This window comes from Gracilinanus agilis, chromosome 5 (genome assembly GCF_016433145.1).
Source record: "Gracilinanus agilis isolate LMUSP501 chromosome 5, AgileGrace, whole genome shotgun sequence".
NCBI lineage: Eukaryota > Metazoa > Chordata > Mammalia > Didelphimorphia > Didelphidae > Gracilinanus > Gracilinanus agilis.
In genome coordinates this window covers 66,076,702-66,100,120 of record NC_058134.1, presented here as the reverse complement: position 1 = coordinate 66,100,120, position 23,419 = coordinate 66,076,702, and the positions used below count along the sequence as shown (strand labels likewise).

The 23,419-nt window shown below is 36.1% G+C and overlaps 1 protein-coding gene across 1 annotated transcript in view; it reads left to right on the top strand.

Moving 5' to 3' along the window:
* PRTFDC1 (phosphoribosyl transferase domain containing 1) overlaps window positions 1–23,419 on the top strand; it is a 99,919-nt gene that overhangs the window by 59,609 nt on the left and 16,891 nt on the right. The window contains exon 4 of the mRNA XM_044678368.1: window positions 20,606–20,671. Coding sequence (XP_044534303.1) covers window positions 20,606–20,671 — 66 coding nt within the window. The remainder of the gene's footprint in view (window positions 1–20,605; window positions 20,672–23,419) is intronic.

The window sequence follows — 23,419 nt, the reverse complement described above, 5'->3', positions numbered from 1 at the left end:
TGTTAAAAAAATAAAAAAAAATAAAAAAAAAAGGAAAAGAATTCCTTAAAATTAGGAATTAGGCAAGTAGAAGTTAATGACTATAAAAATCAAGAAACAATGAAAATCCTTAAAAAGAATGAAAAAAAAGAGTGTGCAAAACAATTGACCTGGAAAATAGGGCAAAGAGAACTATTTTAAAAAATGTCGGACTATCTGAAAGCCAAGATCACAAAAAAAAAAAAGCCTAGACATCATATTTCTTGAAAATTTGAAGGAAATATGCCCCCCATATCTTAGAGCCAGAGGACAAAATATAAATTAAAAAGAATCCACCAATCACTTCCAGAAAGAGATCCTAAAATGAAATCTCCCAGAAATATTGCTGCCAAATTCTAGAGATCCTGGATCAAAGAGAAAATACTTCAAAGAGCCAAAAGAAACAATTCAAATATCATGTGGCCATAGTCAGGATCACACAAGATTTAGTAGTTCTCATGTTAAAAAGAGTGTAGCTCTTGGAATATGATATTCTAGAAGGCAAAGGGGCTAGGATTATAACCAACAATAACTTACCCAACAAAATTGGGTACAACTCTTGGTAGGGGAAATGAATATTTAATTAAAAAGGACTCAGAAGCTTTCCTGATGAAAAGACTAGAGCTGAATAGAAAATTTGACTTTCAAACACAAGGCTCAAGAAAAGCATTTAGGTAAACATGAAAGAGTAATCATAAGGTATTTAATAAAGTTAAACTGTTTATATTTTTATGTGGAAAGATGATACACATAACTCCAAAGAACTTTGTCATTATTAGGATAGTTAGTTAGATTCATAGACAGAAAGCATGAATGTAAGTCAATTATTTGAGGATGATCTCAAAAAAAAAAAAAAAAAGAAAAACAGAAGGGATGAGATAGAGGAATGTAATGGGAGCAGGGGAAAGGAAGTAGAATGGGGAAAATTTTCTCACAAAGAGGAGATATGCAAGGAATAACTTTTATAGTAGAGGGGGAAATGAGGAGGGGCAGGCAATGCTTGAGCTCACTCTCATTGGAATTGGTTCATGAGCAAGAATATATATATATATATGTATATATATATATATACATATATATATATATGAGGGGAAGAGGACAAGAAATATGGGACAGAAGGATGGTAAAAAAGAGCAGATTAAAGGAGGAAGTGGTCGGAAGAAAAATAGACTCTGGAGGAAGGACAGAATAAAAGGAAGGATAAACAGAAGAAAATAGGATGGTTGGTATAATATCATATTATAGTTAGTAATTAAATTATAGTTGGTCATCATTACTATGAATGTGAATGGGATGAGCTAACCCATAAAATGGAAGCAGATAACAAAATAGATTAGAAACCAGAATCCAACCATGTCATTTACAAAAAATACACTTGAAACAAAAATATACAGAGATATAAAAATAAAGGGCTGAAGCAGAATCTATTTTACCTCAGATGAAGTAAAAAAGGCAGAGGTAGCAGTCATGGTCTCAGATAAAGCAAAAGCAAAAATAGATTTGATTAAAAGAAATAATCAGGTAAATTACATTTTGCTAAAAAAAAAGTGCCATAGACAATGGAGCAACAACAAAAAACTTTACAATAACTTTCTCTGATAAAGTCCTCATTTCTCAAATATGTAGAGAACTGAGTCAAGTTTATAAAAATTACAAGCCATCTCCCATTTATAAATGGCTAAAGGATATGAACAGGAAATTTTCAAGAGAAGAAATCAAAACTATCTATAGCAATGTGAAAAAAAATGCTTTAAATGCTATTTATTAGAAAAATTCAAATTAAACCAACTCTGAGGTACTGCCTCACACCTATAAGAAATGACAGGTGCTAGAACAGATGAGGGGAAATAGGTACACTAATAAACTGTTGGTTGAGTCATGAACTGGTACAAGCATTCTAGAGAACGATTTGGAACTATGCCCAAAGGGCTATAAAAATGTGCAACCCCTCAGTCAAGCAATACTACTACTAGCTCTGTATACCAAAGAGATCAAAGAAAATGGCCTTTGTATACAAAAATACTTATACTAGCCCTTTTTTTGGTGGCAAAGAATTGGAAATTGAGGGAATACTAATCAACTGGGGAATGACTGAACAAGTTAAGGCATATAATTGTATTGGAGTATATTGTGCTCTAAGAAACAATGAAGGGCTGTTTTCATAAGAAATATAACAAGACCTATGTGAACTAATGCAAAGTGAAGTGAGAAAAAGCAGGCACGGCAATGTTGTAATGATGATCAATTGTGAAAAAACTTAGCTATTCTGATCAATTCAGTGATTTAAGACAATTCCAAAGGTCTCAAGCTGAACAAATGCTATCTACCTCCAAAGAGAGAACTGATAAACTCTAAGTGCAAAGTGAAGTATAATTTTCTTTCTCTTTTTTGTAATATGGCTAACATGGAAACATGTTTTACATGATTTCATATGTAAAATTGATACCAGTTGTTTGCCTTCTCAGTGGGTGGAAGAAGCAAGGGTGAGAGGAAGAGAATTTAGAACTCAAATTTTAAAAAGAAAACATAATTTTTAAGAAATATATTTATAAATAAAGGTGACTTTAACATTTTAATTTCTGACCTTTTTGAATATTACTCATAATCTGATGGTTCTATCAAAGACTTTTAGGTAAAAATTTAAACCTGAAAGCTGATACAACAGGTGACAGATTTTAAACTTTTCCATATTTTTTACCTTTCTTTTTTCTGGCTTTTTAAACTGCTTTTCTTCTCATTTATGTCTTATGCCCAAGAATTCTGATTAATCATGCCAGGAATTAGGATGATCACACTAGAGTTAGGAGAGATCTCAGAGGTAATCTAGTCCAACCTTCCCCCAGGTTGAGGGAAAGTTCTCTTGCTTAACTCTTTAATTTTTTTTGTTGTTGTTGTTCCTGTTGCTTTGGTCATTAATTCATTTATCATTTTATTATTTTTAATTGTATCTTTTGTCTGTATATCAACCTTATTTCCAAATATAGCCTGCTTCCTTCTCTACCAGTGAGCCATCCCTTAGGAAAAAGAATACCAAAGAATGGGGACAGGGATGCTATCAAACAAAACTAAGCAACCCATTGATGAAGTTGGGTAATGCGTGCTGTGTTCCACACCTTTATTTACTCACCTCCGCAGAGAAGAGAGGGAGGGTCATTTCTACTACTGGCCTGAGTGCTCATTATAATTATACCATATTCAGTTTCATATTTTTGTTCTTACCTTTACACTGTTGTAATTGTCATATATGTTTTCGTGGTTCTGCTTACTACAAGCTATTCTAGTTCAGACAGTTTTTCTTGTGCTTTTCTAAATTCTTCATATCATCATTTTTGACTGTTCAACAATATTTATTATGTCCATTATCCATTTGCTAGAATTCTTTGTTTGACATTAATATGTAGTTCAGAGATACCAAACATGTGGTGAATAGTTCCATTGCTGAACAACACTCCTGAGTGCCACCCAACTATGTTAAAATGTAATTGGGAAATTAATTGGGATGAGTATTGCTTTGTTTTCAGTTCTTTGCTACTACAAAAAATGTTGCAATGAATACTTTTGTGTATAGGGAACTCATGTTTTGTCCTCTACCTCCTTGGAGTCTAGGCACCAAATGGTGATTTCTGGGTCAAAGAGTGTAAATATTCTATTCACTTTCTTAGTTCAGTTCTAAAAGTCTGATCAGAATAGTTATATAACATTGGGATGCAGTGGGCAGAGCACTGATATCTAAAGGAACTGGGTTCAAAGCCTGGCATTGCCACTTGCTATCCATGTGATCTTAGATGAATTAATTCATCTCTCTGGGCCATTCTTTTGGTTCAAGATTTTATTATTCTGACTCCCTTAGTAGTATAAAGTGCTGATTGTGTTGTGACATCTATCTATCTAGCTATTTATGATAAAAAGTAGTACTTTTATATAATATGTATAATATAATATAATAAATATATATATAATAATATAATAAATATATAATATAATAAAAAGTAGTACTGCAACAGATTCAGATTAAAAGATACTTGCATTGTCTGGGAATTAAGCAGTCCTCTGCACCAAACCCCTCTATATTTCAGATGAGGAGCAAGAGTCCCTGAAAGGTGAAGCAGCTCATTCAGACTCATACAAATAGGAAGTGGCTGAAATCAAGAGAGGATGTGATTTGATCAGGTCATACAGCTATACAGAACAACAACTAAAAGCAAGTGTCACCAGAACGTTTCATTGATTCATTGTGGTTCTATTAGGTAAAGTAAAATTGTGGTTTCTATTTCTAACTCTGCCAGTAACAAAATACTTGGCAGAGAGGGCAATATTTGCACTCCATCTATTTCAGGGGAATTTGGCAAATATTAACTAGTTTTTCAAACAATAATAACTCCCATGTCCATATGATCTTAAGATTGATAAAGCACTTTTGTCACAATAACATTTATGAGTTAAATAATATAAATATTTCCCCATTTTTTTACAGATGAGGAAACTGATTCTTAGTGAGGTTAAGTAACTTGCCCAAGGTCACAAGACTATTGGGATCCCACAGGTCTGTTCTGAAACTAGGTCCCTTGACTCCAAATTTTTCCACTATACCCAGCTGCATAGGTGCTTCTGTTATATAAGTAGATAGATGCCTTGTATCTTATGTTAGTTCTTATTTATTAATGGAAGCCTTACTTTTAAATTCTTGTTACATAACTAATTAAAAAATACCTAAAGTCATACATTGACACAGTTCATTATCCTTATTTTTATTCCAAATTACCCAAGAGCCAGTCTTTTAAATTTAAACAGTTAATTATTTCTACCCTTCTCCTGACCCCGCAACTTAGGAAAAGTAGAGCAGAATTTTGCATTGCTCTGAGAGGTGATGCTATCCACTTTTAACTTGGAATGGGAAATGAGCGGGCATTCTAGGCAAACAGGAAGCTGTTTCCAGTTACTTCTTAGCCATGTTTATAATTATTTTATTAGTATACTTTAAAGTTGTGTGAATTTCTAGAATGCCAAGCACAGTCATAAGTACAAAGATATGTTTTTAAGACAAAGAGAAATGATCCTAGACTTGTAGTCTTCATTTCTATAGTGCTTGAAAGCCTATAAATTACTTTCTACAAAATAACCCTTTGAGCTAAATAGTATAAGCATTTTTCTCCATTTTACAGATGAGCCAACTGAGGTTCAAAAGAATTGGTTAAGCAACTTGACCAAGGTTGCATAAATACAGTCATGTTGCAATTACTTGGAACAGAGTATTCATATTTTTCATTTTGTGACAGCATTGGCCATGAGTGTATACTTCTGCTGATACTAGGCTACCTCAGAATAAGTGTTTGTTGACTGAATGAATGATTATGGACCCAATCTTTAGTACTTGTCTTTCTATTGGCTTACCTGTGAAAAGATTTTTTTTAAATCAATGATTAGCAGTAATCTTCCTTCTTCCTCCCTCCCTCCCCTTCCTTCCTTCCTTCTTCTCTTCTCTCCTTCTTTCCTTCTCTCCTTCTTTCCTTCCCTCCTTCCTTGCTTCCTTCCTTCCTTTCCATTTATGAGTGACCTGGAACCTTACCTGATTAATACCCTATTTGAAAATCTATGAACTATATAATTAAGGCTAGATTTAGACAAATGGACTATTTGTCAAAAGTATGCTTAATAGCTGATGTGATAAGAAGTTTCTTGAAGAATTAAAGAAAATGTGTCAAAATATTATTAATTCAATTTCAAACCATATAAAACAAGTGGATGTATCCAAAGCATATATTATATATGAAAAGGTTTTTTTTAAGTTGTCAAGTTTATTGTATCAGCCCAAAGATATGAACCTAAGTGTCTCCTAAATCACTATCATATGGATAGTTCTCAATACTTTATTGCTCTCCTCCATGACTACAGATTATATAAAGTTGACTATTTGAGATTTACCACTATCATATGTTCTTAGATCTAGAGCTAGAAAGAATCCTAATGGTCCTCTAGTTTAAACTCCTCATCTTTAACTAACTCCAATTGAGGTCAAAGGGGGTTAAATGATGTTCTTAAGATCTAAGCTAGCATTCAAAGTCAGGTTCTGGGACATTGATTTAGTGCTCTTTCCATTATAACATTGTCTTAATCTTAGTTACAGTTATAGTCCATTGAAAGAAGGAATATATTTTTAACATTTTAAAGTTAACAATGAGATATAAATGATTGTGAAAAGTTAAATAGATAGTTTGATTATACAAAATTTAAACATCTTGCATAAATGAAAACAATGCAAATATAATTGGAAGAAGAGTAGGAGACTGGGGGAAATTTTTTTCAGCAAGTTTATCTGATAAAGGCATCATTTCCCAAATATCTAGGGAACTGAGCCAAAATCTGTAAAAACTAGAGCCATTCCCAATTGATAAATGGTCTAAGAATACGAACAGGCAATTTTCAGAAGAAGAAATCAAAGCTCTAAATCACCATTGATTAGGGAAATGCAAATTAAAACAACTCTGAGGACCACCTCAAACTTATCAGATTAGCTAACATGACATCAAAGGCAAATGACAAATACTAGAGAAGACGTAGAAAAATGGGAATGCTAATGCGTTGTTGGTGGAGTTGTGAAATGAACCAGCCATTCTGGAGAACAATTTGGAATTATGCCCAAAGGACTATAAAACTTTACATACTGTTTGATCCAGCAATATCACAAACAAATCTTTCTCCCCCAAAGAAATCAAAGAAGAAGGGAAAGAGAGGATATGTGCAAAAAATATATCTTTAGCAGCCCTTTTTGTGGCCGCTAAGAATAGGAAATGGAGAGAATGCCTTTCGACTGGGGAATGGCTGAACAAGTTGGGGTTTATGATTGTGATGGAATACTGTTGTGCTATAAGAAATGAGCCATATGGTTTCATAAAAACCTGGGAAGGCTTAAATGAATTGATACAAAGTGAAGTGAGCAGAACCAGGAGAACATTATTCATAGTAACAGCAATATTGTAACATTGCCCAACTGTAAAAGACTTAGCTACTCTAATCAATATAATGATCCAAGACAGTTTCAAAGGACTCACAAAGAAAAATGTTATCTTTATTACAGAAAGAACAGATGAATTCTGAGTACCAAGTGAAGCATACATTTCCACTTTATTTTTCTTGGTTTTTGTTTACACCATAGTTAATTTGGAAATATGTTTTGCATGACTACACATTTATAATTGATATATTGCTCACCTTTTTAGTAGATGGGGGTGGGCTTAGAAGAACGGAGAGAATTTGGAACTCAAACATTTTAAAAATGAATGTTAAAATAAAGAAAGTATAATTGGGGCAGCTGGGTAGCTCAGTGGAGTGAGAGTCAGGCCTAGAGACAGGAGGTCCTAGGTTCAAACCCGGCCTCAGCCACTTCCCAGCTGTGTGACCCTGGGCAAGTCACTTGACCCCCATTGCCCACCCTTACCAATCTTCCACCTATGAGACAATACACCAAAGTACAAGGGTAAAAAAAAAAAAAAAAAAAAAAAAGTATAATTGTTGTTGTTTTTTAAGTCAACAACGTGGAGAAAAAAATGTTCCAGGAAATCATATGGGACCTCATTCACACTAAGATGCAGAAGACTGTTTTACAGTGTTAAGTTTTACTGGGACCTTTTCAGGTCAATCACACATATACATTCAAAGGGTCCAACTTGTTTGCACTTCTCAAACACAACCTAAACCAAAATAACAACCTCATTCCAAGGTCTGAACAGAAGGATATCCTGCTATAAGATTCCAAACAAAGTTCAAGTAAAAAGCAAAGTCCCTTTATTTGTTTTTCAGCTGAGTTTCCTTTTTCATTGTGTCTTTAATTGCACCCACAGATCATGTGTGCTGCCTGGTTTGTCTTTTTATTTCTAGATGTTCCTTTATTTTTGCTATTGGCTTACAGCTGTACCCAGCCCCCTGGCATCACTGATCTCTTTGCCTGACCTTATTCCCCTGCCTTTCTCGTGGGGAAAAGGGACCTTTCTTTATACTGGTAGCGACCACTCTGAGTCACCCAGGGCCTGGGTGGGGTAGGAGAGTACCCTAATCACAATGGTTTAATGCATCACTGTCATAAAGAAAAAGTGCCTTTTTGTCTTACAAAAAAACTCATGTCAGAAGTTAAACAGCTCCATACAGCAAAGGCAGGAAATACCCGATATATGTGACCTACAAACAAACTCACACTTCCTATATACTATGTTAACATTTATTTTCCAGTTAAGATACTAGTTAGGCTATAAAACATTGTCTTTCTTTTGTGTAACTAGAACCAACATAATGAATTGAATTATAAAAGTCTTAACCTTGACACTTCATATTTGCATTTTTTAATTTAAATGATAGATAGTATGGATATATTTTTGCATGTAAGTTTTCAAGATTAAGAGAAAGTGGTTCCTTTTTAACATAAAGAAATTTAAATTTTTTTTAAACTATGATAAATAGCCTTTGGACCCCATAGGAAATTTTGCTTCATATCTCTTTAGCATGTGTATTCGTGTATGTATATTGGCATACATATAATGTGTATATATAGTGTATTTGCTGTGTGTTTATATATACACATCCTAGAAGTACAAAGGACAATTCCATATATGTGTAGTCTATGCACATATAGTTAGTGTTGTAGATTACAGATAACTGGGTTTGCATCATTTTGCATGTGTGATTTCATTTGCGTGGGGAACTCCCTAAATAGAGACTCTGCATTGCTAATGATCAGCAACTCAGCTGTCACTTAGAATAACTGGGGTAATCTGTGGTTCAGAGATTTGCCCCATCACAAAGGTTGGTAGTCAGGATAAGAGCTAGCACTTACATGATCAAGTACTTAAGTAAAGTACTTGACATGGGCAATCTCACTGATCCTTCACACAGCCCTGGGATGTAGGTGGTGTTATTTGCCTCGTTTCACAGAGGAGGAATTGAGGCTGAGAGAGTGTGAATACCTTGTCTGGGGTTACACAGCTAATAAGGGTTCAAGGAAGGATTTGAATATAGGTCTTCCTGTCTCCAGGACCAGTACAATATACTGTACTGCTTCTCATTTGGGTCTTATCCACCTAGTAGAGTGATTGTGGACTCCCTTGAAATCAGGGACTTTGTTGCATTCAAGTTTGATTTGAGGAAAAACATACTAACAATTAGAATGATATGAAACAGGGCAGCTAGGTGGCTCAGTCTAGAGAAAAAAAGGTCCTGGGTTCAAATCTAGCTTCAGACACTTCCTAGTTGTTTGATCTGGGCAAATCACTTAACCCCAGGTGCCTAGCCCTTATTGCTCTTCTGCCTTGGAACCAGTATTTAATAGTGATTCTAAGATGGAAGGTAAGGATTTAATAAAAATAATTATACAAAAATAGTAAGTTGGTCTAGGAGGTAGTGAGTTCTCTCCATTCCATCACTCTCAACACTTCCTACATGATCATTTGTCTAATATATTAAAAAGGGAATCTTTGTTCAGATATGGGTTGACCATATTAGAAGACTTCTGAGAAACCTTTCAGTTTTTAGATTCTGTGCTCCATGATACTATCATGTTGGTAGAGATTCCTTAATCATACAAAAATGGGGCCTCGATTACTTATCAGATCTGGTTGTATCATTGCTTTTTCCTTAATGTGCAAACTTCTGAGAAAGGCATTCAAGAACCTTTAGAATCTGGCACCATTCTCCCTTACCAACCTTAATCATACTACCCCCACCCAGGCTATCTACACTCCAGCCAAACTGGACTACACTTATCTTGACTTACATCCACCTCCTATTACTTAGCCCAGTGTCCTATATTCATTTGTTATTTAGTTATTTCAGTTGTGTCCAACTTTCTATGACCCCATTTGAAGTTTTCTTGGCAGAGATACTGGAGAGGTTTGCCATTTCCTTCTCCAGATAATTTTACATAAATAACCTGAAATAAATAGGGTGAAGTGACTTGCCCAGGGTCACACAATGAGTCATAAATTTTTTTAGCTGTAGTAAATTAATTTGTCTCATCTTCCCAGTTATTTTGCAACTCTCTATCTCTATGAATCTTTTATTAGTCCTATATATCGCTAGTTTTGTCATTTGTATTAATTTTTTATTATCTCTTTGCCCTGAGCTCTCTGGTCAGGATATCAGTTCCTTGAGAATTACAGGCTTCGAAAGAGATGGTTTAGGCTCCAAGAAAATAAGAGTTGCTTGGGGGATACTTGGTACTTCAAGTAAATAGCAGAAGGACTATTAAAGAAGAAATCAATCCATATATTCTAATAGGAGATGAATACAAGCTAGAACAGATTTATCAGAAACCCTAAAAATGGCCTCAAGTAGAAGAAAAGTATGCGAGCAATTACATTAAAAATAGAGATTAAAGCAGTTTAGTTAGTGACAGGATGTTTAATTATACTTAGGAATGTTTTCCTTTTTGATCCTTGATGAACTTGGGATATTTCAGAGGTTGTAAGTATCACAGAACCACAAAGGGATCTCAGAGACCATGTGGCCCAGCCCCTACCTATGGAAGTAAATTACTTTTACAACACCCTTCACATATGATCATAAAGCTCCTCCTTCCTGCCTGAAAACTTTCAGTGATGAATAATTCAGCACCTTCCAAGGTGACTAATTTCATTTGGGAACAGCTCTTAGCTATTTAGAAAGTTTTCCTTATACCGAGTGTCCCAAAAGTCATAGTGAAGTTTTAACCCTTTATTGAACAGTAATATAATATCCTTTAATTTCTACCAAATGAACTTCTTCTACCCTCTGGATACAGATAAAACCTATCTGATCCTGCTTTCAAAGGAAAATTCTTGAAATATCTAAAGAGAGTGCCCAATTCCCATTGGTCCCCAAAACTAAGTTTTCCTTTGAGAGGGCTAAATATTTTCATCTCCTTTATGTGATTATCAGATAGAATGGTATGGCGTCTTTCACCATCCTGGTCACTCTCCTCTGGACACATTTCAACTTACAAAAGTAGCATGTAGAGCTAACTACAATACTGTAGATGCTCTCTGACTAAGAGAGAGTACAATGAAAGGTTGAAGGATGAAGGGATTTTTATTTACTCAGTCGTGGTATTAGCCTGGCATTAGTTTTTTTGGCAGTCACATCACACTGTTGATTAAAGATAAAATCCACTTACTCAGGTTTACCTCATGTCAACTCTTAAGGTAAAACCTGGGGTTAACTTATATATTTTATCTGGGTTCAGAAGGGTGAGTAGGAGACAGGAATGGACAATAGACTGGGACCAAACAAGTTAGGGAAATTGAGTTTGGCAGTTTGGGGAATAGCAGTTGACAGGAGTGACTATTGGGCCTTAACTGTCACACTGATCCAGCTAGCCAGGGAGTCTGTGAAACCAACAAGTGACAGGGAAGTACAAGGACAAAAGAATTATAAACACAGGGTTTTAATACTAACTGAGGGTCAGGGATAATGGGGAAAGGTCACACTGAATCTAATCACGAGGGACCACACAGGAGCTGGGAGAATGGGTTCAAGCCTACACTGCATAAATCAGACTATTACAGACTAGAAGGGAAAATGGGTCTCTCACAAAGCCATGACCACTTCAGCTCCTCTTGATGGTACAGGAAACAGGTCCACAAGAAGGTAAATCCAGGAAATGCTAATCAAGGAGCTTGTCTCAGACTGGGATGTCCACCACCCCAGCTGGATCTTCTTGCTCACTTGATCTTCCCTGGCAGGTCTTCCTTTTCAGTGGTAACTTCACACTCCTTGGGCTCCTCACTGGTCAGGTAAAGGCATCCACACCCTCTCCCTTTCCCAGCTTGGCCAGAGTCTTTCCAGGGCAAACAGTTTCCTTCCCCTTCATTCTATTTAGAATGTCCATGGCTGACAGTCAAGGTTTTTCTTCTAGCCTGCTTGCAAAAATCTGCTTCAGTCTATTTACCTATTAGACTACACACAAACTACTTCTTTCTATGAACTATAGTTATTCTATACTGTACTTAACCAGCTTTTTAAACCATAATGTAAGACTTTATCATTAACTCAGCATGATATAATTATCATTAAATCTCATAAATATCATTAACTCATAAATATCATTAACTCATAAATAACATTAATTATATAATTAATGGATTTGGTCCATTGTTCCAATAAGGCTAGATCTTTGTGGATTCTAGAATTATTTATATCTTCCAGCTTCTTGGCATCTGAAAATCTGCTAAGAATGCTATCTCTGTCTTTATGAAGATAACTGTTAAAAATTTGAACACTACAGGGACAAGGAAAAAGCCCCATGACATTCTATTAGAGACCTTCCACTGGGTTGGCATCAGAATATTATTCACTACCTATTTTTGAGTCCAATCAGTCTACCAATTTTGATTTTTACCTAACTGTCCCATATTTCAGAACTTAAGGATATTTTTTTTTTAAACCCTTGTACTTCGGTGTATTGTCTCATAGGTGGAAGATTGGTAAGGGTGGGCAATGGGGGTCAAGTGACTTGCCCAGGGTCACACAGCTGGGAAGTGGCTGAGGCCGGGTTTGAACCTAGGACCTCCTGTCTCTAGGCCTGACTCTCACTCCACTGAGCTACCCAGCTGCCCCCTTAAGGATATTTTGAAAGACTTTTAGATGTACTATATCTTAAGATATTTCTCTCATCCATCAGTCTAGTCTCTCTCAAAAGAGAAAATGAGATTAATTTAATATGGCTTTTAAAAATGTACTTATATTTTGTCTTTATATTACAATCATTTCAACCCCCTGCCAGTCTTGATGTGTGATAAAGAAAAATAATTAGGCAAAAACATCTGATAAAGGGATACCATGACTAAAACTGTGCATGGATTATTCTGTCCTAGTCAGCCTCTAACCTTTGTGTCAGGAGGAGGGAAGTAAGTCCTTTATCTGGACCCTAGAACTTTTATTGGATTTCTAGTTACTTTGAATTCAAATCACTTTTATTTTGTTATAATCACTGTAAATATTGCTCTCTTGATATTGCTTATTTTATCCTGGGTCAGCTCATACAAATCTTCCTATTAGAAGTCTCTGATTCCCTCACTTATTATGACATGTTTTTATTTTAAATAAATTTTTATTGATGTCTTTTTTATATCACCCCAGTTTTCCTCTCCACTTCCCTTCTTGAAAGTCATCCCATATAACAAATAGCGTTTTTAAAGAAAACAAAAGAAAACGAAAAGGGAAAAATAGCATAATCGGTATATCCCCCCAAAAGTCTGAAAATATGTGCACAGATCTCCTTCCTCTGTAAAAGAGTAAGGAGTTTCTTCTTATATCTTTTTTTCCAACTTATGTTCATTCATAATAATTTTCAATATTCACTTTTTATTTTTCCCTTGTTTCCATTGTTGTAGTCATTGTGTGTGTGTGTGTGTGTGTGTGTGTGTGTGTGTGTGTGTGTGTGTGTGTATTTGGTTCTTCTTACCTCACTCTACATCAGTTCATGTATATCAGTGATTCCCAAAGTGGGTGCTACCACACCCTGGTGGGTGCTGCAGTGATCCAGGGGGGCGGTGATGGCCACGAGTGCATTTATCTTTCCTATTAATTGCTATTAAAATTTTTAAAAAATTAATTTCCATGGGGCTAAGTAATATTTTTCTGGAAAGGGGGCAATAGGCCAAAAAAGTTTGGGAACCACTGATGTAGATCTTTCCATGTTTCTCTGATTTAATCACATCCATGATATCTCATAGCACAGCAATATACTGTTATATTCACAAGCCACCATTTGTTTAGCCATTGCTCAGTTGATGGGCATCTATTTTGGTTTCTGGCTCTTTGCTATCACAAAAAGCATTTTTCTAAGCATTTTGGTGCACATGGGGACTTTCTTTTTATCATCTTGAATTGTTCTAAATGTACATATACTGTCCCATAATTATCACCTGCCTGGTGGTCCTGGTAGGAACCTTGGCCAGTGACTGTGTCTATGGAGAAAGGAGTCCACAAGTCTTCTAGGAAGGACAATGAGCTGAAAGGCTTTAGGTGGTGACCATCGTCAGAGAGGCAAACAATGGGCTTTAAAACAGTGAAACGACCATGTATCCAAGTCTGAGGTGGGGGCTTGTTGATAAATCCAAAGTGGACAACTATGGAGAGATCCAGATATAGTCTGAGGGACCACAGTAGACAGCTCATTCATAGAGCGGAACCGTGTGTTCCCAACAGAGTGTTAATGAGGTACGTGGGTGTGAGATGGAAGAGATTCAGGAAACCAGAGAGACAAAGGGATGGGAAAATGAATCACATCCAGAGCATTGAGGCAAAGTGCTTGGTCAACAGCTGAACTGTATATCCTGCCTACTTAAACTAGTGTTTGAGGAACTACCTGTTCTTCCAAATAACTTCCAAATACATATATATGCACATACTTGCATGGAATATGTATAAATATATGCATGTGATTGTAAAATGTGTGTATTTATATATTTATGTGTATATACCATTGTTTCTCACAATCACTTTATGAGATGAGTATTATTTTTACATTACTGTACTCCTTTTACAAATAAGGAAACTGAAAATGAGAGGTTAAATGATTTATCCAGAATCATGCAGCTTATAAGTGTCTCAGGCAAGATCTGAATTCAGATCTTTCTGACTGAGTCTAGTGAACCATTGTGCTCAGTTATTATGCATGATATCGATAGGCTTCTTCATTCTTCTGAATATGAGGCAAGTATATGGTTACCAATGGATATCTAGGACCAGCCCAGGCATAGTGGCAGGACCAGCCACGTGGCAAAGACCTAGGCAGATGTTGTTATGACCCAACAGCAAACTAGGAAGAGCATGTGCCAAAGTCCCATAAGAAACTTTGACCTCTTGTTCTCACATACCACACTGGATTTAATGACTCTGCCCTGATTGTTTCTCTTCATGTCTCCTTGTTGGTAGTTGATTTCACATTTCTTAGATTTTTATGGATGTTTTTGCTTCTTTTTTCCTTCTACCTGCCCTGAGTTTGGATTGCCTTCAATGAGTTAGTGAATTGAGCTCATACAATATCTTGTCACTAGATATCATGTCTTCCTTTTCTTAAAAAATGCTAAAATTACTCCTTTAATAATCCCATACCGGTATTTTTTTTTCCAGAAATCAATGTAAACTTCATGAGTCTGTAGTTAGAGCAATCTACTTTTTTCCTCTTCTGAAAACTCCAGACAGTGCTGACACATTCCAGTGCTATGGCACTTGCATTCTCTACAATTTCTCAGATTACTGACAATGTCCAGCAATGACATCCACAAGTTCTTTTAGTTCCCTGGGATAGAACTCTTCTGAGTCCACTGACTTGAATTCATTGAGATATTCCTTTGCCTTTTTACATTATTTATACTAGGTTACAGTTCCCTCTTAGTAATTTTTGGTTTATCCTCTTAAGTCTAAAGATCAGTCTCCTTGGTGATGAAAACAGAAGAAAAACAAGCATTGAGTCATTGTCATCCCTGTGTCATACATTTTTACCTTACTGCCCCCACCAAACAGCAATTCTATCCCTTCCTTCTTCCTCCCTTTTTGGCCTATCCCATATTGCTTTTTAAAGTCCTTTGGGTTTCCTTAGCATTTGTAACAAATTTGACTCATATTAGATGTTTATCTTGACACTCACAGACTATGCTACTTTTATTTAATATTAATTTAGTTGTCCTTAATTCAATTCCTTTACATGTTCTAAGCTTGTCAGTACGCCCCTTTGGCTATCATTTGTACCTAAGATATAAATATATCTCTTTTCTTCCACATTAGAATCATTTAGGCCTGGGTTGTCAAAAAATTTTCCCCCTGAAATCCTACTATTCACTTGAGCTATCTTTCCCCTTTTAAGACCACACACACACACACACACACACACACACACACACACACACACACACAACAAGACCGACACTATGGAATCCTGTATATCTTTTATTTGAATGTTAAAAAACCAGTTCCCTTTGTCTGAAGTTCCTTCACTCCCCCTTCTTCTATTATGAATTCTAACATGCTCCTCTGCTCCCAGTTTCTAATCATTTCTACTTGGGCAACTAGTTCTTTCTCATTTGACACTTTTCTATCTCCTGAAATGATCAGTAGAGATAATTCAGGGTGCTCTAGCTTCAGCAGAGAAAGATCTCTGAGAAATGGCTAAATAGTTGGAACCCCAGAGTCACAATGTCCTGCCTACTTTAGTCCTGAGTTAGGAACTGAAAATTGATTTCTTCCATCTGACAAGGTGGTCTCTAGCATACTAGCACCACATTATCACTTCTTTTTTTCTCTTCTTTCTTCTTTCTACAAATGTTATCTACTATCTTTCCCCCCCTCTACTTCATGGATTTCCACACTGCTTCTTGATACATAATGCAACTCTCCTGGCCCATTTTATTTGATCCATTGATCAGAACCATCTGATCCATGAGCAAGTGAAACCTTTCCATTATCATCTGAGTTGGATTACATAAAGCTTTGCTGATACCTAGAAGGTATTGTGATATCCTCAAACAAGTTTTGAATTTGTAATCAGAAAACATGGATTTGAGCTCCAGTTCTATTCACTGCCAAGATTAAATTATATCATCCCTATGGGCCTCAGACTAGTCATTTGTAAAATTAGAGATTTGGATTAGATGACCTCTGAGGTCTCTTCTAGCCCTAAACCTATGGTCCCTATGTACTACTTAAGCTTTGGTCATATGATAGAGTTTCATAAATATTCTTTTTTTTCCTCCCTCAAAACTGGCTTATCTTTCTTTGGGCTTATTTCTTCCATTTTTGTTTTGTTTTGTTTTGTTTTGTTTTTAGAGGGGATTAAGGGAAGGAAAAGAAGAAACTTTTTGAGACCCAGATATTGAGTAGTGGCAGATAATATTTGGCATAAATGAAAATAAAAACCAGTGCTGGTTTTTTTACATGTTCTAAGAGGATATTAATAAATGCTAAAGAGAAAGAAGATGGGGAGAGGAGAAAGCCCAATTAGCTGGTTCCATTTAATTAGAAGCTGATTAGTTTGGCCATTAAGGTACCACATAACAAAGTGATTATTCCCCTTTTAAGAAATATTAAAAAAAAGAATTTGATATGGTAGAAACATGGCAAAAGAATTACTGTAAGGAAAAGTCTAAAATTGAGTTGAGAAAAAGCAGCAAGTTAACCCCTCATTAGAAACTGAGACCTTGAGAACCTGCTGGTGTGTTTGGATTTAAAGCAAGCCCCTCTCACTCTGGAAATGAGTTGTGATTTAGAGAGTGCTGCTTTTGTTTGTTTTGATTTGCTTTTTCCTTTCTAGATCCGTAAAGGGACAGGATATTTACTTTTGTCTTGGTCCTGTTTTTCCTAAACCTTTATCTGAGGGTACAGTCTAGTACATGAAAAATGACCACTCCTAGTGGTTCGTTACAATATTATTTGTGTGTGTTTTGTTCAGTATCTAGAGATGTTACCTATGTAGATCAGTGATTTCCAAACTGTCTTCTAAGGTTTGACATATAACTGAATTTCAGTGACTTTTTTTTAACATTTCACTAAATCTATATTATTTATTCTGGTTTTTTATGCCTATATCTTCTCTTCCCCTAAAACTCTTTAGTTGTATACTGTGCCCTTTTTCCCACCAATTAGAACATAGAGCTAGACCTTGAAGAGATTTTAGAACTTATTTAATCCAACCATCTTATTTTAAAGATGAAGAAATTGAGGCTCATTAGAGGTCAGTTGACTTGTCCAATATCACACAGGTAGTCAGTGGGAAAGCTGAAATTTAAACCCATTTTTCAAATTTTATTTTATATAAAACTTTTCTTCTGTTTCTTTGGGGTGTGGGGGGGAGGCACCCACCACCCCCTGGCTCATTCCCCTCTTTGCCACCCTTCTCCCAAGCTATTTCAGTTTCAAGGAAGAGGTGATCTAGAGACAAGGCAAGGGCCATACCGTCCCTTTTCCCTCCATTGGGGCAAGCAAGATCTTGTAAGGACTTTGGCCCCTCAGTTTCTCCCCATCACTCAGTGACCTCTGGAGTCCCAAACAAGGTCAGTGTATCTAACTAACCCCCTTTAGACCTGCACAGCCAGCTTGGGTTGTATACAAACAGCCTCATACCCGTCTTCTTTCCTCTTAACTATAATCTTCAGCCCTACCTTAAGCCTCAATTCTCACTCCCAGTAGAGCCCACAGTAATAAGTTTTAAGGGTGAGCTTTGTTATTCAGTCGTGTCTGACTCTTTGTGACCCCATGGACCTCATGTCCGTGGGCTTTTCTTGGCAAAAATACTGGAGTGGTTCACCATTTCCTTCTCCAGGGTGTCCCCATTTTACAGATAATGAACCAGGGCAAATAGAGATTAAGTGATTTGCCCAGAGTCTTACAGCCTTACTTGGCCCAGCATTCAATCCACTGAGCCACCTAACTACCTAAGGGTGAGCTAAAAACTCTTCCATCTTCCCTTCTAAACAAAGAGAAAACCAGTCACTCCTTCTCTGGGGTTACCTTCCTCTACTTTATGTATTTTGCATGTTTATTTCATGATATCTCCCCTATTAAGAATGTAAACTCCTCAAAGAAAGAGACTCTTCTTGGATATTAACTTTTTTTTTTCTGTCCCCAGAATTTAACAAAGTGCCTAGCATATGATAATTGCTTAACAAATGCTTCTTCACTGATAGCTCCAAAGTAGACTTAGGATACTTCCACAGCCCTTTCTCTCCAATTTAGTCTATGTTTGTTCCTTTCCTCACTTTCCTCTGCCCCCTCACACTGCATCCTTTCACAAGCTCAAAAGCTGGGATTATTAACCTTTTTTTTTTTTTTGGTATCCTGATCTTCTGTGGTAGCTTGGAAATGCTTGTAGACCCCCTTTTAAAAATTATATTTTTAAATGCATAAAATAAAATGCATAAAATTACAGAGGAAACCAATTATAGTGAAATATACTTATTGATTTTGTTTTAAGGGAAAAGGACCTATTTCTACAAAAGTATTTATAGCAGTTCTTTTTGTGGTGGCAAAGAATTGAAAATTAAAGGGATATCCATCACTTGGGAAATGGCTGAACAAGTCATGGTATATGATTGTAATGGAATACTATTTTTCTATAAGAATGACAAGCAGGATGATTTTTTTTAAATCTGGAAAGACTTACATGAACTGATACAAAGTGAAGTGAGCAGAATCAGGAGAACATGGTACACAGTGACAGCAATATTGTACAATGATCAACTATGAATGATTTATTTATTCTTAGTAATACATTGATTCAATATAATTCCAAAGGATGCTAGATGAACAATACCGTCCTCCTCCACAGGAAAAAAATTAGTCTCATTGCAGATTGAAGCATACTATTTTTCACTTTTTTATATTTTTTAATTATGTTTTCTTTGACAACATGCCTAATAAGACATATATTTTGCATGATTTCTCATGTATAACTATATTAAATTACTTTATCACCTTAGAGAAAGGGCAGAGGAGAGAGGAACATAGAATTTGGAACTCAAAATTTATTTTAAATGTTAAAGATTGTTTTTACATTTAATTGGGGGAAAATAAAATATTATTTAAATATGCATTTAAGTAATATTTTGTATATAATATATTACATTGCATATTATATTATATATATACTTATCAAATTTTAAAAATTTAGACAGCCTGAAATCTATCACTGAAGCCCTTGGGGTGGGGGGGAGTGGGGTCTGGTGATTTCTGGTTAAAAATCTATATTCTATAAAATACTATTCAGATGCATTGTATAAAAAGGAAGAGACTTGTCTTATCTCCATGAAAGATGCTATCATTTCACTTCAACAAACATTAAAAGCCTTCTACATTCCAAGAACTGTGCTAATCACTGTGCTTATACAAATAAGAAAAAAACAGTTCCTGCCCTCTAGGAGCTTACAGTCCACTGGGGGAAGACAAAAGGAAGCTGAAAAGAGAGAGTCGCCTATGGGTACCTGGCCAAATTACAACCAAGCAACAATGACAGAAAATGAAGAGTTGGCGGGGTAACTAAGCAGTATAGTGGCTAGAACACCAGGCCAGGAGGATCTAGATTCAAATCTGGCCTCAGACCCTTCCTAGCTGTGCCACTCTGGGCAAGTCACTTAACCCCAACAGCCTAGCCCTTGCCACTTCTCTATCTTAGATTCAGTAGTAAGGCAGAATAAAAAAAAAGGAAAAAGAGAAAGAAAAGACAAAATGAAGAGTTCCCTAAAAAGTTCTAAATCCTCAATAAAGGAAGACTTTGGGAGAGAGTTGATTGCTCCTCCCTTCATCCCTCCAATCAGAGGGGGAAAGGCAAATTAGGGAAATGGAAGTTGTTGAGTGTCAAAATCTAAGTCAATTTACAAAGTGAAGAAATTCAGGTGATGAGCTTTGCCTGGTGGGGGGGGGGGAGGCTTGGTAAGTCATGGAGTTAAACAGAGCTCAATGATGGAAAATGAGGATTTCTTCCTCTTTAGAATTATGGAACAGTATGAATCCACTATTTCTATTCTTTGATGGTTCATCATTAACTGATGATCAAACAACCAAAAAAATGGTGTTTTGAAGTTTTCTTATTCATTTAAATATTTATTTTTCTCCTTTTCTTTTTTAAAAGAATGACCAATCCATGGGTGATATGCAGATAATTGGAGGATATGACCTTTCTCAACTAGCTGGCAAGGTATGCCCATTCAACTTGTCTCATTGAATATTGAATATTGGGAAAGTCAATAATGTTTATTGCGATAGATTTCAAATACTTGCCCCAGGTTTTTCTAAAAATCCATTTCATGAATAATATGGAACTAGGATTTGAGTGATAATGTATGTGTAACCCAGTGAAATTGCTTATAGACTGCAGGAGGGAGAGAGAGAAGAGGGAGACAACAAGAAAGGGGTAACCATGGGAAAAAAATTTTAAAATAAAAAAAATTCATTTTAGACAAATGGAGATGTAAAAGCTTATAAGAATATGTCTTTTATAATGCCTCGAGGTCAAGATGCTGACCTTTGACTGAACTTTTTTCTATCTTCATGCAAACATCTTGGTGTTTAGAACACTTTTTTGTTCATGGGATTAGATTTAGAGCTACAAGGTCTTTTGAGATCTTCTAGTCCACTATTTCTATTTGATGGATAAAGAATGGAAGTAAAATGACTTGCCGAAGGACACACTGTTGCAGAAATAGGATTTTAATCTCGTACCTCTGACTTTGTATCTTGAGAAAAGTAAAAGGAAAACATTTCCCTTTATTCTCATCTACTCTCTATGTGTCAGCACCTGGGTATTTTGATGATAACTGCAATAGCAATGTTCAGATTTAATATATTTTATTTATTAATTTATAATTTATATTTAATATAATATTTAATGTATATTTAATATAAATATTATTTATATATGATAATATATGTAATATATAGGTTAACTATATATTCATCATAATATATTAATATAGTTTAATAAGTGATCCTTTGAACTAAATTCAATTCTACATACAGTTGTGATAGTATAAGAAAAGTTCCTAGTTCTTCTTCCTTTAGGGCAGCTAGATGGACCTGGAGCCAAGAAAACTCCTCTTCCTAAATTCAAATCTAGCCTCAGACACTTCCTAGCTGTATGACCTTAGGCAAGTCACTTAACCATGTCTGCCTCTGTTTCCTCATCTGTAAAATGAGCCAAAGAAGGGAATAACAAGCCACTTGAGTATCTCTGCCAAGAAAACCCCAAATGGGAGCTCCCAAAGAGCGGGACCTGATTGAGAGATGACCGAAGGACTCTCCCCTCTGCCTTGTTGACTGGGGTGGGTGGGAGTATCCTCCAGCCACTTCTCTTTCCCCTTTTCCCTTAGAAAACAAAAAACCAAACAGATGTGTATGAGGTGGGGTGGGCTATGCCAACCATGAGATCATGGGAGAGCCACCCACCCCTAGGCTGGAAATAAAGTCCCAAACTTGGTCGCTTTGATTTCATGTGCCTCGCAATAAGTGAAAAGGCTGTTTTGATTCCAGCATAAATATACAAACAGGAAGGAAGAATTGTTCCCTAAAGCAGATGGTCTCTGAGGAATGTGACCTGTAAGGCTCGCTTGCTGTGAATGAAAGCAATGCAGTCTTTGTTTGTTTTAGCCTGGGCTGACTTATACCTTGTAGTCATTATCCCTGAACAACTTCAGCTTTCTAAGCAAAATGGATCAGGCTAGAACACAAGGATTAATCTTCCATTTTTGTGGTTTTTCCTGTTACGCAACAAGAGCTTTGATGGGGAAAAGGAGTAGCAGCCACATTGCATATTTTGAAAATGCAGAATAATATTAGAGTGACAGCAAGAGTTTTGATTGAAAACAGCCTAGTCTTCCTCCCCTGATTCCCCCCCCAATGAATGAACTCAGCAGCAGAGCATGTGGGACGGAGGGCAGGATCTGGAGGCAGGACACAGGTTCAAGGTCTGCCTCTGCCACTAGCTCAGTGACCTTGGGCGAATCCCTGTTGTCAGCCCTGTTTTCCATGAGAGCCTTGGAAAAGAGCATCTCTAAAGCCATCCCTATCTCTAGAGCTAGGATCCAAAACAGAATGAGGGCCAAATGCCTACATTATTCTCCTGTCATAAATGAGGCTTAATTTCTTAATTAGAAATGGCATCCATCAGTCAATCAATCAGCAGGCGCTGATTAAGCCTCCGCTGTGTGCTGGGACGTCAAGAGCTTTGAGATCTCATTTTGAGACCTCATGAACAATCTTTAGCCACAGTTTTGACATATTGATCATTGTAAATACTCAGATTGTGTACTTTTAGGGTTTTTCCCTCCCTGGGGTGTGAAAGTTGCTCATTTCAACATTTTTTTAATGGTTCCTATGTGCTTGCTAACTGACAGGATAACAACCAAAGATTTCCAGTTTTTAAACCCATGAAAGACAGTTTTATGGTGCTAGAAACAACAGCATATAAAGTAAAGACTTTAAGTTAAGTGCACTAGATTATCTTTAGGACTCTGCATTAATTCTGTAATGTTCTTGGTATATAAAAAATAAAAATAGCCTATTCCTTACAGAAAATTGATGAAAGTCTTACAACTGAGCCTGTAGGCAAACTGCTTAGCTAAATGATATCACCATCAACACTAAAAACCATGAATATAAGTTCTTTCAGAAGTAAAAAACAAAACAAACATAAAACTTTAATGAAGCAGCCTGAACCCTCAAATAACTTCTCTTATTAATGTGATTAAATTACTGGCTCGCTATTCATAATTTCATAGGTTTTATACCAGGAAGGAACCTAGAAAATCATCTAATCCAACAACCCTCCTTTTGCAGATGAGGAAACTAAGATCATTACGTTTTTGCACTAGTCAATTAATACTTTTTAATTTGCTTTTTTGGGGTTTTCGTTTTAGCAGTTGAGAATTTGTCGGTTGTCTAAACATGT